The sequence below is a fragment of the Indicator indicator genome, chromosome 4 (assembly GCF_027791375.1).
Source record: "Indicator indicator isolate 239-I01 chromosome 4, UM_Iind_1.1, whole genome shotgun sequence".
In the NCBI taxonomy this organism is placed as follows: Eukaryota; Metazoa; Chordata; class Aves; order Piciformes; family Indicatoridae; genus Indicator; species Indicator indicator.
The window spans coordinates 25,237,544-25,255,269 of record NC_072013.1 but is presented as its reverse complement, the minus strand read 5'-3'; the positions used below and the strand labels follow the sequence as shown (position 1 = coordinate 25,255,269).

The 17,726-nt window shown below is 39.5% G+C and overlaps 1 protein-coding gene across 1 annotated transcript in view; it reads right to left on the bottom strand.

Annotated features, from left to right (window-relative positions):
• KIF26A (kinesin family member 26A) overlaps positions 1–17,726 on the bottom strand; it is a 102,809-nt gene that overhangs the window by 15,107 nt on the left and 69,976 nt on the right. The window contains exons 5-6 of the mRNA XM_054400327.1: positions 13,711–13,894; positions 205–414 (exon numbers count right to left, since the gene is read on the bottom strand). Of these exons, the coding sequence (XP_054256302.1) occupies positions 205–414; positions 13,711–13,894 (394 nt within the window). The remainder of the gene's footprint in view (positions 1–204; positions 415–13,710; positions 13,895–17,726) is intronic.

The following is a 17,726-nucleotide window of genomic DNA, read 5'->3' as shown; positions in this document are numbered from 1 at the left end:
TCCACCTCCCCAGCCATTATTCCTTAATTTTACATCTTGAATAAAGGGAAAATGTAAGAATCTACCCACTTCTCTATTAATTATCATGTTTTTTCAGGCATTAAGGCAACTAGTTCAAATAAAATTCCCCCCATTGCCACTTCAGGCAATCAAATTCAGTGGCCATAAGAAGATACAGAAGGTTTATTTGAGTGATTCCAGTACCTGCGAAGCATCCTGGGGGAAAACTGCATCAAAGGCAAACATCTTTGGGACAGCAACAACACCTCTTCTGTGACCTGCATTGGAAGGCCCGCTTACTGCTGGATCATAAAACGTGATTTGTTTTTTTCGTGGGTCTACCTTCAGAAAGGACATGGATTCTGATGTTTCATGTGCTCCTTGAGAAGGACAAATTCTTACCATCACTTTCACCTGCAAGAATTTAGAAGAAAACAACAATTAGAGTTTCCAGATACAGATAAACACATGCAAAGCATTCCTCCTAAACCCACTCCTCTTTCCATGACACACTCATTTGTAATATTTAGGTGTGTCAGGACAACCGTGGGACAAAACCAGAGCCAGATTTTCGAGCCCATTTTCCACCCTGGTGTCTTCACTGAACTTGGTTTTGAAAGTGTACTTTGTCCCTTTGGTTGACTCTATTCCACCTTTACAATTTCAATTAATAAATGTCAGATATAATCCCAGGTATAATCCCACTGTAGGTGCAATACCATGGCTAAATAAAAAGGAAACTCTAGTTTCCTACCTTTCCAGAATTCAGTCTAACCAAAAGCACAAACCAATCCACTCTGAAAATCAGTCTGAATAATGCAAGGCTCAGAAACTTAGTGCATTCAAACTGAACTAAATCCAGGAACTTCCAATTCCTTGTTCACATGCTTCTAATAAAATCTGCTTCCCTTATAGGTTTCTCACTGAGGTGCATTTATGCTGTCATGGCTAGGCCCTTTGGTGGTTAATTGCAGATTTAATGGGGGGAAAAAGGGAGGGAAAAAAACCAAAAAACAAATATTAAAAGGTCAAAAAGCTTGTAAAGAAACCATTCACAAAGTACTTTTCTATTGCATTATTGCAAATGCTGATTTCCTACACATGGCAATTTTAGACAGTGCTTTTAGAGAGCTCAGGCATTGGCCATGATTTCCATAGCAGCTTATGGGAGTCATGTGACTGGGTCTCACAAAAGTTCAGCAAAGGCTGCACACCTGCTTCTTCTAAGCTTCCTGGAAATCATAGTATTACATTGAAATCCCGTGAAATACTGCCTCACACCTACTTACAACCATTTATCCTTATGAAATTCTCCCAGGCCAGAAGCAGCATTTTTAAAACACCTTTGACAGAGCACACAGTTGCTTGTTGAACAGTCAGCACTCAGCACTGGTGAGACTGCACTTCAAGTTCTATGTTTGTTTTGGACTCCTCACTACAAGAAAGACATTGAGGTTCTGGAGATTGTCCAAAGAAGGGCACAAAGCCTTTCTTTAGGGTCTAGAGAATGAGTCTTCTGAGGAGTGGCTGAAGGAACTGGGATTCTTCAGCTTGGAGAAAAGCAGGCTGAGGGGAGACCTCATCAGTTTCTGTAACTACCTGAAAGGAGGTAGCAGTTACGTGAGTGTTGGTCTCTTTTCCTAAGAAACAAGCAATAGGACAAGAGAAAATAGTCTCAAGTTGCACCAGGGGAAGTATAGATTGGACATTTGGAAAATTTTCTTCACAGAACGGGTTGTAAAGCACTGGAACAGGCTGCCTAAGAAAGTGGTAGAATCACCATCCCTGGAGGTATTTAAAAGACATGTATATGTGGTTTAATAGTGACCTAGCAGTGTTAGGTTAGCAGTTAACTAGATGATCTTAAAGGTCTCTTCCAAACTAAATGATTCTATGAGTCTAGCCCTGATCTGGAAGCTGTGTGGGAAAACTGGGCTGGAAAATATACATCTCTGATAGTATGATCCTCCTTTTCAGTAACTTTTTATTGCTAAATTTAACCTTAAGTCCGTCCGAGCAATCTGACTCCTAGTTAGTATGTTCACAGAACATTACATCATTAAAATGGTGTACACTTACTACACTTGACACGTCGTGTTTTCAGATACACACACACCCCCCCACAAAAAAGGTGCTTTGCAGTCAGCAAACATGGGAAATGAGGGCAACAAATGGAGACCAGAGCAGGCTGAGCCACCCTCTAGAACTTCCTTCCATATCAGACAAGATGGAAAGGTGATGGCATACACACCTGTACCCAGGGGGCACAACAAAATGTAACACCCAAACCAGGATGATCCACAGCAGATGAGTCAGTTCATCAGTAAGCACCATGCTGAACTGTTCCTGCCTTTATCAACTGGGGAGGGTGGGTAATTTGAAGATTTCATTTAGGTCCTCAAATGTTTTATTTCTCCAGCTCCTCTTTTCTGCGGGGGCTAAGCTGCACACAGGCATCTCTGCATAATTATTCAAGCATCCTCACAGAAAATATTTTCCACAGAGTGGCTATAAAAGCTTTTCTCCAACATTGTTTTGCAAAGAGGTTAAAATACAAGAAACAACTGACTTCTGCAGTAATCACAGCAGAGGCTACAAAAAATGTATCAGCAAATTCTTCCACCTATTGACTCAAGCAGTCCCCTGATGCCAACACTTTCTTTTCTTTCCCTTTTCATAGTGATAAAAATATTAAAAAACAGTCCTAGAAAATAAGCAAACCTTAGAATAAATGAAACAGCCGCTTCAAAAACAAAGTGCATCAGAAGTGACACACTCAAGGCTGTTTCCCCATAAAAGCTCTATGAAGTCAGCTTTGTGTATCAGCCTGCTAGCTCAACCTTGACATGCTACCAAGGTGCTCAGGAAAGAACCCTCCCTTCGGGGTGGGAAATAAACAAAAATACAAAACCTAAATAAATATGTAAGTACAAATGCCCACTTCAGAGTCACTTGATTAAAATTAATTTTAAAATACATGCTGTTTTCAAAGCACTTCTCTAAATAGTCCTTTTTATTCTCTTCCACCTATTATTAGATTATAGCAGCCAGAGCTTGGATAAGAGGAAAATTGGTTTACTCCTGACCTGAACAGCAAGTTACCTCCATCAGGGTGTTGCTCTCCCAAATACAAAGATGGCTTCACCCCCAGAAAATCCTTGTGTGTCACATCAGCCTTTTGAGACCACCTCTCTAAAGCAGACAAATACTAAAATAGCTTCCCATAATGGATCACATCCCAAACTTAACAGGCCTCTAGGGTCATCTTCATTTTTACAGTAGAAGTGAGCTTTTAAGGCATAAGGGAAGGGGAAGAGAAAAGCAGCTTAAGGGAATTCCTCTTTTAGTGTTTTGTGTATAAAAGCTGATTTGCAGAGTAGAAAAACACTGATTTCAAATTTAGTTCCTCTGCCCAGTAAATCTATCTATAAGTGATGTCCTCCAAAACCTGTAGGCATATAACACGTCATAGTATTCACAATGCTGAGCCAGACTCTAATTTCACTAAGAAATGAAGCAGAAAGGCTCATAAAAGTACCAACACAAAGATTATTCAAACATATCCCTCAGCAACAGCAAAAACAAAGTGCAGGCAGATCCCAGGTGCATACATACACTTTTAAGTATGTAAAAGAAAGCTTTGGTGTTAAACTGTTTATTCTTCTTGCACTTCTTGCTCTCCTGTGTTACAGGACTGACGGGTTTATGTTTTCAGCTCTGAAGTTCATCCCAGCACTCTTCTGGGATAAGTAATGCAGAAAAAGCACTGTACAATAGAGCCAGCATGGTTCCTGCATCTTCTCCTGGGTCTCTTTGTCTAGTTGTCATACAAAAGTCATTCTCACCTGCAGAGACAGTAATGTGCTGTGCAGGAAATCATCTAGATACAAGGGCTTGCAGAGAAGAGAGGATTCAAAAAAACCATGGGAACCTGTAAATCTTAAAGTAACTTTGGCCCACAACTAGGGGCAAAGCAGCAATACCTGCACTGCATTCTAACGCTTTTATTTGTTTATGAATATTCATTTCAGGCCCACTCAGCATCACACCCTCTGTGGGCCGTTACTCAACAACATGGTCAGCTTTCAGGTGGTCAGTTTCAACTGCAGTGGTACCAGCTACTGCTAACTCTTGTACAAAGAAACACAAGATAAGGAATTTAGAGAAGAACGAATGAAGAAATGTAAGAATAAGACAGGTCTGAAAAATAACAACAGGTCTAGGGGGGCAAAAAACACAGTACAAATATGGTGATTCCCGAAAAGTCATCTGAGGCTCAAGGCACCTCTGCCCTGACCCCGTTAGACTCTTCACAGAAAGCTAAGATGGCACATCCATCCTGTGATGGGGGTGATTTTTATTATGGCCTTTTTTTCTTTTTCTTTTTGTCCCTTCTTTTGTGTCTTTCGTCTACAATGCCACAGAAAGATGCAGTGTGAGAAAAAAATTACACATGGAAATTTATCATTATCAAGGATACAAGGATTCATACAGAGACATACATACAGACACTGAATATTGAATAGAGGCTCCATTTAATGAGGATGTTGACAGGAAAGTAGGACAGGTTAGTATTTTAGTTCAATTTCTGCAAATAAAAATAAAACACAAACATCACAATACTTGCACATTATTAACATTTTTCTCAGTGCCTGAAGACAGTCTAAATCATGCAAACCACTGAAGTATCTCATTAATTAACTGACACTAATCTGGTGGATTACGTACACTGGGGGTTAACGCTCTACTACCACTGAACTTTCCCAATTCAGGTTTCTGCAGGAACCAGAAGGTCAGCAGATTGCTGAAGGAAACCCTATTAAAATCAAAAGTGTATGGGAAGAGAAGATGACAAATATATCCTGAGTACGCCATTAAAAGATAAATAATTTTAAAAAATAAATGAGCACATAATTCAGAAAAGCCCTAGAAATGCAAGGTCAGAGGCCCACCCCACTAACACAGCAGTGGGTGTAATTTTAACATTCACTGGCAAGGCTGAGAGAGAGATGCATAGCAATTCAGGGATTTTTTTAATTTTTGTTTAAAGTTTATCTGTCAGCCTACATTAAACATCAATAAAAAATAAAAGTTACAAATATCTGCAAGCAAGAATTTGCTCCAGCTGGGCAAACCCAGTGGATGGATGCTGGAGCCTAAAAACAAAAATCATACCACAATTTTATGCATATGCAAGGAATTTTATGGTAGATGAATTAGCAAAGGGCAGATTTCTGATTAAAAAAGATGAGAGGTGAAAAAAAAGAGTACCCTGTGTAAAGGACAATGGCTATGTGAGGTACTCTGAGGCTAAACACCATACAGTTTTAGCAACATCTGATGAGACCACTAGAGAACCACAAATCAATATAGTACATTCAAATATGTACGTTGGAGCTCTGAGACAAAACTTTAGACCTTGACATTTTTGGCCCTTATGAAAGCCAAATCTAAATGTATATTTCCAATTCTGACATAAACATTGAAATATCTCAGAAACTGAGGAATGTACATCCTGGCTGGTATCAGCCCTTCCTCCTCTTCCAGCCGCCTTCTTCTATTGCTAACGTCCGCCTCTACCTGAGGGTCTCTTCTAAGAGGCATGAGGAGAGAGACTTTTTGCCCTACTGTCACACAGCAGTTGATGTTTCCATCCTGTAACCTTCTCTAGTAGTGCTGTCCCCATGCCCTCCCTTTGTGTGGACTCATGATTTCTAGACCTCCTTCTGCATGCTGAAGCAGCTGAAGTTGAGAAGGACAGGACATAGGAGTCGTAGCAACCAAAATTATGGTCTGGCTTCAGGACAGGTCAAGATAGTGCAGAACATCAGGCATATGTCAGTTATAGAAAGCAGTTTTGGAAAAAGAGACAGACCAAAAAGTCATGAACCCCAAATTTCAAAGCAGCTCTCTGACAGCAAGACATGAATGTGAGGCTAATGGCTAGAGGCAAGCTAGCAGTTTTGTCTAATACAGCCCACACATTTAGAAATACTGAATTGAATAGAGCAAAAGAAAAGACACACATAAATGAACACACAGGCACGTGTTGTCCCAGAAGAAATCACGTCCAAGCTTGAGTTTGTAGACAAAAGAGCCAGTGATAAGAGAGAATGACACAATACTACACTATCTTAGACAGAAAAAGCCGTGAGACTGAGACAGTCAGGTTGACATTGGTTATTATGCAGTAATCGAAAGAAATGGAAGGGCTTTTAGCTCCAAGACCAGGGAAAGGGGAAGGACTGTCTCACACTTAATGAACCAGATTATTTGAATTCTGTTCCTAAGACTATCATGTTCTGTTCCTAAAACTATCGTGGACCTCCACTTCACACAAATGCACAACAACAAATGCAAAAAATACTGTATACATCTCAGAAAGCTGATCGCTCATCTTTCAGTGGGGTGCACGATGACAAATAATTTAAGAGGTTTAATTTGGGGCAGACATGTAGACAGAGAAGTTTCCACTAATTCACTAAAATAACTAGACTCCATGGCATTTTGAATGCCGAGGAAATTAAGACCCTGACCCAGCCAAATATGTTAGCAGAGGCATAACTGTAACATATGGTGCCTCCTTTGAAATCAATGGATGTGCAATGTTCATGTGTTCACAGCGATGCTTTGTTAGCATTTCATTGCTTATATAGTTGTCAAGTTTCAAATTAAACATAACGAGAAGGGAAAAATAGCAGGAGTTAGTGAAAAAGCATGCAAAATTTTTTAAATACATGTGCTCAAGCCTTTTTGACAAAAACTGTGGCTTCGTCTGTATTTTGGGAAAGTGCTGATGCTATACTGGAATCCATTCTAAAAATGCTGACCATATTCTGTGATACAACAGTATCATAATCCCTAAATGAACGAGCAATTTGGTCTTTAGCGATAAATGTCATTATATCAAATTTGAACGGACACTAAATGCTCCCTGGAAATACAATCCTTGACAGGCATGGTGCAGCCAGGAAGTTAATTTTGTCCAATGCTCACAAAATGGTGTATAACAGCAGGTTAATTAAATAGTTATGTTTAGACATCTACCATTCTGAATTAAGATTTCTCAGCAAGAAATTACAAGGAATTCACATGAAAAAAAACTATTTTCCAGTGAAATCACTTATTTTTCAACTACAGTGTAAACGAAATTGCTAAAGTCCTAGTTCAGAGCCAATATTTTTCGTGGATTTAATTGTAACTGGCAGATATATAACCCTTGCTAAATTGGTTTACTGTGGGTAGTTCTTTCAAGCCTCTCATATACTGCCACTACCAATGGATGGCAAATTTATACGCAAAATTGCTATGCTAGCATAGACTACCTAGCTCCCCTGGGAGAACCTTAAAAAATAAAAAAATAAATCACTTCTGTATTGTACTGTATTAAAGAACAATTGATTCGCTAGTCCCAGCAGACATGAAGAAAACTATTTCATTTTTAAAGGTGAAAAAAAAAAGTATTTATGTATTTTTATCTATTTTTTTACATATTTTTGTTTAAGCAGTTCGAGGCTTTTCGGCAGGGACGTATGTATTTTGAACAATATAGGACTACATATACTGATAAAACAGTACTTAGTAAGATGCATGATTTATATCATAAATAACAGTCTAGTCATCAGGAAACAAGCAGCAATAAATATGACAAAATTAAGTACCTATTTTCTATCTGTCATCAAACCATCATATGAACCAGTGAATGGGCCATAACTGCACGCTTAAGAAAACCCTGCATGATCAGTAAATCAAATCAGCGGTACCTTAGCTATAGCTTGGAAAAGCATAAATGAAAGTAAATGTGTAAAACATATAAACGGAGACCAGTATGCATATACCTGCCCAAGAAACATGTTTGACAATGCAGATTCTCTTTAAATGGTCTTCAATTGTCTCACATAGGAGGATTGTCATTCTAACATAAAAAATTGACAGGATCCTTGAAAGAGACGAGCATTTAAAGCTGCTGTTGTAAGTGATGTAGTACTATAAAGAATGAGCTGAATAGAACCCCGGAAAAAAACATTTTGCATAAAAGACTTCCTACCATGCTAAAGAAAAATAGCAAATTAGAATGCTACACAGCCAGCTACTGTAAAAAGGATGTCTTTTTTAATACCACAATACGATAAATTATCTTAAGTAGCACATTAATGTCAGAAATTGAGCGTAATCTAACTTCTTTCCAGTGACAATATTAAATGGCTTTCAGACGTCTTTCCTACTATTCTGACATTAAATTTAATAACACCCAGAGAGACCACAAAAATGATTCAGTTACAAGAATCATACTGTACCGGATCATTGCCTTTTAAGTTGGATTCAGCTAAATGACTTGGACTCTGATGTTTTGAGCACATTCAGGAGGAAGGTATGACATTTGCTACAAAACATTTATCAGTAGTGAACAAAATTCCTTCAGTATCCAGTCAGAATTGGAAGGGGGATTTTCATTTATGCATTGGAGTTTGATTATTGTTGATAATACAAAATGCCAGTCCCAGACAGACCCAGAGTTTTAATTTTTCTTTTTTCTTTTTAAATAAAAACTTTTCCCTGCTTGGTATTCCTCAGTATCGACAAACCTTGTAAGCATCTGTGAGAGTGTGTAGCATTTTGCATGCTTAGCAAAGAAAATGAAGCAAAAGGCTTAATTAAAGGTTTGCTTCACAGGACAAGTCCACACACTCCTGCTGAAATCATTAAAAGGGGGGAAATTTACACCTGTGAAATGTTAAAGAAATTAAGAAGTCATTTATTTCCCACATTCCATGAAAATACTTGAAACCATAAGAAATTATAATTAAAAATTGCAAGACATACATACATGTTCTCTGATAATACATATTCAGTCTCTACATTTATTCAACCATAAAAGCCATATAGCAATTGCATCACAGCAGAATTGTATGATACACATTGAGAAGAAATTTAGGTCTTGGGCTCAAATAATCAATAAATGAGTTCAAATGCAAGAAGTAGCCATCATGATCTTCCCACATTCCTACCTCCTCCAGCAGTTCTCACCATGCACAGATACTGCCTTTGCTATAATCTTGTATCTTCTGTGAAGCAAGACTTCAAGCATCTTCCCTTCTCTGCCATGTCCATCAAGCCCACAAGTTCAAGACAAGGTCCCACAATTGGTAACAGGATCTATCCAATTTTAAACACCACAGAAATATCCAAGATATTCCTGATGCTGCCTAAGCTCAATTCAATCAGTTCTTCAGATTCAACTGTCCCTTCATCCAGTTCAGAATAACTCTTATTCATGTGTTTAACTTTGAAAAAAAAATATTAAAGACTTAATGCATGAGGAAGTTCCTCAATGAATCAATGCTTTGACTAAAGGAAATTTCTTTGGTGAGATAAGCCAATAGTCATGGTAGGGCATCTTTGAAAATGCATGACAAATAAAGCAGGTAAAATTCCAGGAATGGATGTTAACTTGTTTGGTAAGGTTTTTTTCCAAAGGTTTAGGCTTACTGGGGTTCGAGTCTGTGCCAGAAGCAAAACACACACTGCTGCATGCTATTGCATGCTGTGGCCTTAAAATCCAGCCCTTCCATTGCTCAGTCACAGCAATAATTCCCCTCTGAGAAGGTAATTTAAAAATTAATACATGAGAAAGTAGGTAAAATCTTCACATTTCTTCAGTTGTTATCATCTTTTATTAAACTTCTCTAAAGATGTTACCTCAAGGAGGAAGCCCAGTAAAGAAACAAAGCATCAACAAGTGGCTGCTATTTAAGCACTATGAGAGTGAAGCAGCACATGTATTTATATCACTTACTCTTAGAGACCTCCTAACACTAAAGATGCTTCATCTTTTTGCCTCCTGAACAGTCAACAAATTACTTCTTTAGAAGCTCAGACTTCTTTGCTAACAAATCTAATGCTGCATCTTCCACAACGGCACCTCATTCAAACAGTTTAGGAAGACACCATAGAGCATGAATCTCCATATGACACACCACTGCTAACTTTGCTTCAGTGTGAAATCTGTCCTCTTATTTCTTACCAGTCATTAAACCACAAGAGAATATATGACAGGTTAGGGTTTTTTAAAGAAACTTAGGTCAGGGCACTTCTCAAAAGCTTTTGTAAAATCCAAATACACTCTATGAACCAGATCAATCTCACTCAAATGCTCATTGACTCTTCCACAGAACACTAACATAGGTGTACCACCTATAAAAGCTTCATCAACTGATCCCTACTATACCATATTAATTCCTGCCTGGTAATTTCTATATTTATTTTTGTTTCAACCACTTTGCCCAGTTTCCTGTTCTGAAAGTCACCCTCACCACAAGATACTTCCAGATTCCCTCTGGAGTCTTTTTTACTTTTTTGACTCCAAAGGGACATCACTCTTTCCACATTCCATTCCTGTGTCCCTTATAATTTATTGAATACCAGATAAAGACAACCTTGAGCATCAGTGAGGGGGAAAATGTCAGGAAATAACCATTGCAAGGGAAATACAGAAAGCAAATCGTATCAGTCATCCTAAACGTTTCAACATGTTCTTTGCTCTAAGCTTTCAAAAGATTTATAAAAGAAATGAGACTACCTAGAGTGCATTGTTAGAGATAATAACTAGTTGCAATATACAGGCCTTACTCACAATAAACAATATTTCCACACAGGTGACATATTCACTTCACCAACTTTTCATAAAGGAAGCCACATTGCTCCCTTTTGAAGTATCTTGGACACTTCATGGGTTTCCAATTTGTTACTCTATTTTTCACTCTTGCACAACCTACACTCTTCTTAGAAGAAGGGAACTAAAACTTGTCAAGCTATCTGTGCTCAGAGAAATTATCCCCTTGAGGAGAGTAAGGACTGGTCCTCAAGGAGTTATTCTCAGTTTAGTATGGCAAAGTGAGATAGTAATTGGGCAGCCCATCAGTTCTGCTACATTCTTACCTGTACAACTGAAAGCAGCAAGGAACCAGTCCTCCACATCTTAACTAACCATGAAAGACCAAGCAAGCAAGCCAGGAGGTGAGAAAGAAAAAGGCTAACCCACCAGCTGCTTAAGCCACAGTAACCACACAGTAATAATAAGGTGAGGGATACTGCTGACCTGGGAACAATCACACAAACCAAGGAGAGCACCAGCCACAGCCACAGATGCTGCAGTAGGAAAAAGTGACTCCAGAATCATCACTGATTCTGTCTCTTGTGTGTATCTTCTACTTATTATCACACAGGCTGCAAGAAAAAGATGAGGACAAAGATAACTGGAGGAGTGTAAAGTAAAAACCTGTTAGAAGCGGAGGGACTGAAGTTAACAGAGGACCACAGATGATATGCCAATGTTTGCTGATTGTTCTCTCAATTGCTATGACACTTAAAGGAGTGAGGAAGAAAGCTAATTACTTTATTCCCATCACCCTCCTAATGAGATACTAGCTGACTAAACCTTGATCAGCAGAAGCTGGCGAAGAGGAAATTATAATGGAAAATGTTACTACGCAGTGGGTTAAATGCTACCAAAAACTACTTGGCACTGCTCAGATGATGAAGCCATGAGTGTTTAAGTACTAAAAAGATATCTATGTAAGACTGACACCCTTTGATGACAAGTTCTAAGAATTAGGATACATGAGATTTGCTTTGTGCAGAGATAGATAGATAGATGATAGATAGGTAGATAGACAGATAGATGGATGGATGGATGTTTGGTTTTTTTAATGGGCAAATGTAATTTGTAAAGCTGCAAAAGAGCAATCAGTTAAGACAGGCATTTAATAGATACTGCATATTTGGAACTGGTTTGGAGAACGTGCCTATTTACTTTATATTTTGAGGAGCACACCCCATCACCATTTGGATGGCCTAGATCTTGAGAACTAAAGAAATGATTCAAGTGGCAGAGAGCTCTCATCCTCTCCATCACAGCAGAAGATTCTTCCAGATCACGGTCAGTAAATACACAGTGAGAAGGACACAGCTAGAATCCTGGGCTCAAACAAACAGTATCTTCAATAACGTTTTCAGCTGGGGTAAACAGAGACTTTCTAGGGTCAACAGCAGCATGCTGACCCATAATGTCTGAAAATTCTTGATGTGGTGTGCCAGACAGGAGAGAAATGCCACCCGTATTGCTAGCATGCCACAAGTATATCCCATGTTGGAGGAGAAGCTTACACAGCTAAGTGGCATAGCTGCTCATGGTCCTGCACATCCCTTCGCATTTCGATAGTGCTCTTCCCTTTGAAAACCCTATGTTGTACTCACTAATGAAGAAAGTAAGTAGACCACATAAACTAAAGAATATAATCTCCTACCATCTAGGATCATACATTTGATCTTTAATAACCTTTGTTGATCTGTTTGTTATCTGATCAGATAAACAAGAGCTTTCCACGAGGCATAAGTCATGCCTGGTAAGCTCCACCGGCCACCCTCAAAGCATAGGAAAAAGGCTGAAGTCTCTTGGCTACATGTAAGTGCAGGCACAAGTGTAATGAGGTGCAGAGTTTTCTTGAGCTGCACAAGGAAGTACAAACATGCCTTAAAAGCCTTCCTAAGGCAAAAAGCCTCAACAGTGCCATGCTCCCTGTTATTTCTGATGCAATGATCAAGTCCTAAACCCCATGGAGAAGAGGTAGGCACAACAAATGGGCTCTGTTAAAACTAACACACAGATTGTTCCTCAGCAAACCTTCCTCCATCTGGGAATCTCTACATTACTGTGCAAGGTTTGCTGTATCCCACCATTTAATACTACATTCTCTCTTCTAACACTCAAAAAAAAAAAATCAAAATAAATCCCATTTTCCTCTCTGCATTTCCAGCTGCTTAAAATAGCTCAAATTACTCCTTTGTTTTACATTTAGCACAAATTCACTACCTTAAAAAATACAGAATATTTTCTGTGAGCAATGGTGTCAGCTATAGGTATTTAGGCTGACAATTTCTTTATGTTAATGCTGATTTGTGAGGTTACTCAAGGTGCATATTTTAGCTCTCCTGTGCACGTTACATACTCCAGTTCCGTCTTCAAATGCTAATCTCTTGTTGCCTATGTAAATAAGTATTCAGGCTCTACTGTGTGGATGACTGAACAGTCACAAATATGAATATAGCTATAAATAATTGGGTTGTATTTTAATTAATTTTAAATAAAATTAGCAAAGATTTTTACCATTTGAAAGGTGCTGTACTTCCTGAGCTGGAGAGACATCTATTTCTCTCCTGCTACTTCATTTCCACACTCATGATGTACAATGACATGTGAAGTAGAGGGAAACAAAACCCCCTCAACATATCTCCTTAACATCAGCAGACACACAGCACCAGTGGCTGAGCCTTGCTGGCAGCGCAGAGACTACTTCTGCCAAAGGTAAAGCTTGTACGTGCATTGGGTTTGGACCAGTGATGTCAAAGGTAATTTTGTCTCTTCAGTTGAGGGAAGGACAAAACAACCTTCACCAATGTTGTTGTCAGTGATGTTAACTGGCTTCAAGAATGCTGACATTCTAGCACTGAATTTGCGCTGAGCCTGCCATCTCTTTCCAAAGTCAACAGGAGATAACAGCTTGCAGGTACATTCAAATGGATGCGGCTATCTCTCTGTATCACAGTTAATTTCTTCCCTTGAGCCTATGCAGCTTATTCAAGGCTGAAAGCTTCCAGCCCTGTTAAAATTCATTTAGAAAGCTACTTTTAAAAATTGAAATCCAAAGTTACCTTTCCAATGCCAGGGTTGTCCTTGATTTTGGACACAGCTCTCAGAAGGCATGGTGGTGCTGGGGGAGGACAGAGCTGCAGGATGCCACTAAAGTTAGTAGCATAAATAGAGAAGTCGTGCGTGTGTGGCAGGGGCGGATGGTATTTCTTTCTCTTCGAAGACAGGTTAAGCTTCTGTGCTGCTCTGTATAAAAGTAACAGTAAGAAAGGAGAATGTTACTAGGTGTTAATGAGAATCTGGACCAGACAAACAGATGCTCGTTGTCATCACTGCCTGTTTAACAAATCAAATCTATGCACTCTAACCTGATTTCATAAGGATAAACCATCAGGAGACTCATAGAAGGAAATATTGGTAGGAAGATTCTGGCAAAATATTCAGTTAATTTCTCCCCCAGTAGAGTTTCAATTATACTCTAACTTTCCCCTCTTTCCCCCAACAGATTGACTGCTAAATCCTAAAATGCTAAACTCTCACTGACGTAATAAAGAGCTGAAATAATCCCCTTTTCACCGCCAGGACCAGACGGACTTTGCTGGTGATAACATTATGAAAGTGGTTCTTTGTACTCTACAAGTTACTCAAGGCAGAGGGTAGCACTCCAAGACAGCTGAGCTCAAGATCCTCTCTTGTTGGCCGCACTGAAAATCTTTAGATAACAGAGAACTTCCTTCAAGACTGATTGGTTTTCCCTCCTTAATTACATTTTTTTCACATTAAAAGGGAAAGCTATTAAAAAGACATGCTTTAATGTTCTGAATGATAATGATTCTGCTTTTTGAAATGCAGAATTTCAAAACATAGAAGATGAAGAAAAGAAAATTTAAAGATACTATTTAAATTGTAACATTTTCCCTTGTGAGTAAGAACAGGAACATAACCAGTTTTTCTGCTATTCCCCATCAGCAACACCAAACAGTATAGCAAGAACTAAACCCAGAAACTCAACTCCACATCATAAACCAACATGAGAAAAACAATCATCCTGCAGAGTTAAGTAGAACAACTATGTATGTTAGCGAGCACACATTAGGCGACAGGGGATGGCAGTGAGGGTGAAATCTTAGCCAAGGAAATATTTGCCACCTGAATAAGACATGCAATTTGCCCTGACATTGTCATTAGACAGCTCACCCTTAGATACATATCGTAAAAGTACAGAATCACAGAATCGCTTAGGTTAGAAGAGTCCTTCAAGATCATCAAGTCCAACCGTTAATCCAGCACTGACAGGTCACCACTAAATTATGCCTCTCAGTATCACATCTACACATCTTCCCAATACCTCTAGGGATGGTGTCTCCACCACTTCCCTGAGCAGCCTGTTCCAGAGCTTGACAACACTTTCAATGCCTAAAGTTTTCCTAACATCCAACCTAAACCTCCCCTGGTGCAACTTGAGGCCATTTCCTCTTGTCCTATTGCTTGTTTCTTGGGAGAAGAGACTAACATTCACCTCACTATAAGCTCCTTTCATGTATTTGTAGAGAGCAAAAACATTCCTCCTCAACCTCTTCTTCAAACTGAAGAACCCCAGTTGCTTCAGTCACTCCTGTGATGGTTTGAAACTGCCTTTTTAATTTTTCTTTGCAAAGTTCAAAACAGAGAAAGTGAAAGTGTAAATAAGTCACTATTGGGTGTAAGAAAGCAAAATAGTGATTGTTCTAAACATATTGGATAGATAGAAATATTTAAGAACTATTACTCAAAACAAAGTGGGGCACTCTGCACACTGCATTCTGCAGTTGGGGCAGTTGCTGGGCTGTCTGGCTGCTGTTTCTGCTTCTCTTCTGGCTGAAGATAACACACACTGACCTTGACAGCTAAGTTAACAACTTTCTCCTTAACTAACTCTGCTTTTCTGTCCAGGGTGGTCTGGGGGGAAGCTCCTGGGACAGAGAAGCCCCTTTGGGAGGGTCCCTTTGGGGGGAAGCAAAGGGAAATTGGTTGTGCTTTTCTGTTGATTGTATATATTTGTAAATGTAAATTTTGTATATTTGTACATATTCATTGCATTTCATCATAGATTGTAGACTCTGCTTGTAAATACAGCTTTCATTTGCTTCCAGACTGAGCTAGCCTGGTTATTGTCGGGGAGGAGGGGGGGGGGGTGGAATTTCAGTTCACACTGACACAACTCCTAATAAAACTTGATCTCTAAACCCTTCACCAGCTTTGCTGCCCAGCACTTCAGCACCTCAAAACCCTTCTTGTAATGTAGGGCCCAAAACTGAATCCCGTATTTGAAGTGCAGCCTCACTAGTGCCAAGTACAAGAGGTCAATCACTTTCCTAGTCCTACTTGGCCACACTATTCCTGATGCATTTGGCCTTCAGGGCCACCTGAGAGTGCTGCTGGCTTGTGTTCAGATGGCTGTCAACCAGCACACCCAGGTCCTTTTCTTTCAGGGAGCTTTCCATCTACTCTCCCCCAGGCCTGTAGTGTTGCATGGGGTTGTTGTGATCTAAGCACAGGTCTCGGCACTGTCTTGTTGAACCTTGTATCACTGACTTTGGGCTACCAATTCAGCCTGTCCAGATCCATCTGCAGAGCCTCCCTAACTTCAATCAGATTGACACACTCATGTAACTTGGCGTCATCTTCAACCTTATTGAGGGTGCATTCAGTACCCTTGTCCAGATAATTGATAAAAATATTAAAGAGAACAGGCCCCGACACTGAGCCCTGGGAAACAGCTCTTGTGACCAGCCACCAACTGAATTTAATTTCACTCACCGCCACTCTTTGGGCCTGGCCATCCAACCAATTTTTTATCCAGCAAAGAGTACACCCATCCAAGCCACAAGCAGCCAGCCTTTCCAGCAGAATGAATCCTCTGTCCTATCTTTTAACATTACGTTGAATAATTGTTAAGCGAGCAAAAAGGCAAAGTGTTACACTGCCGGCATCTGTGGATGACATGAGATCATGCTACTGATACCAACAAGTCTTCTAGGGACAAATCACTATTCTGGTCTATACTTGCAACATAAAGGCTTGTCATTTTGGACAACTTAGTTTATAAACATGTGATGAAAAAACCCTCTTTTTATACAATGGCTACTTTATATTTCCATCATGTCTTTCAGTCCAGGACCTTCAATTATTCTTCTGTGAGATCAAACTGGCACTAGCATCTGTGAAGTATTATAAGCAACAGACATATGGAATAACTAAGGCAGTGCTTTGCTGTCATATCTAATTCAGGGTAAATCTAGACCCCTAACCTTGCCACAAATCTCGTCATCAGGCAGCCTCAGGCTGAGTTTGCTTAGTAAGCCGATCAGAGAAGTAAACCCTTCCTTTGCTTGTACTCATGATAGCATAGAAGTAAAAATGAACACTGAGGGCAGGAGGGCTGCACATTTTCTTCCAGAAGCACTACTGGCTTCAAACAAGTTACAGTACAAAGAACTTGTGTCTAAGGAGCAAAATCACTCATTTGGGTCAAGACTTGACAGCTAGTCATTACAAGGGGCAAGACTTTCAATACAGATCTCAAAAATTCCCATTCCTATGCTTTATATTCCCAAAATTGAATGTTAAACTCTTGGACCTTTTAACTTCATCAATTTCTGGACATGGAGACCACCTACATGGTTCCTTCTCCCTCTACAAACACTGCAGTATTTAGAAAAAGACAAACACCCATGTGATGAAAAAGAATCAGACTCTAATTCCAAACTCAGAGGGAGCCAGAAGCCACTGTCTTATGTGGGACAAGTTGAACTTCTGCCTCTGAGGAAAGAAGCAGCTTTTGACTCCTACTACATCCTGAAAGCAGCAGGAACAGCATCCCACAGAGCAGCAAAACACTACAAGCATGGGTTTTTACTGAACATCAGGGTTTTGGTGGCAATGAGAACTGATTTAAGTGCCTAAATCTCAAATCCCCTTGCTAATACCTCATTCAGTATGAAAACATATGCCTGAAATAGGACACCAGACAAACATTTGTACAACTTCACTACGGTTGCAGCTGCACATTAGAACCATAATGCCTTCTAAATTATAT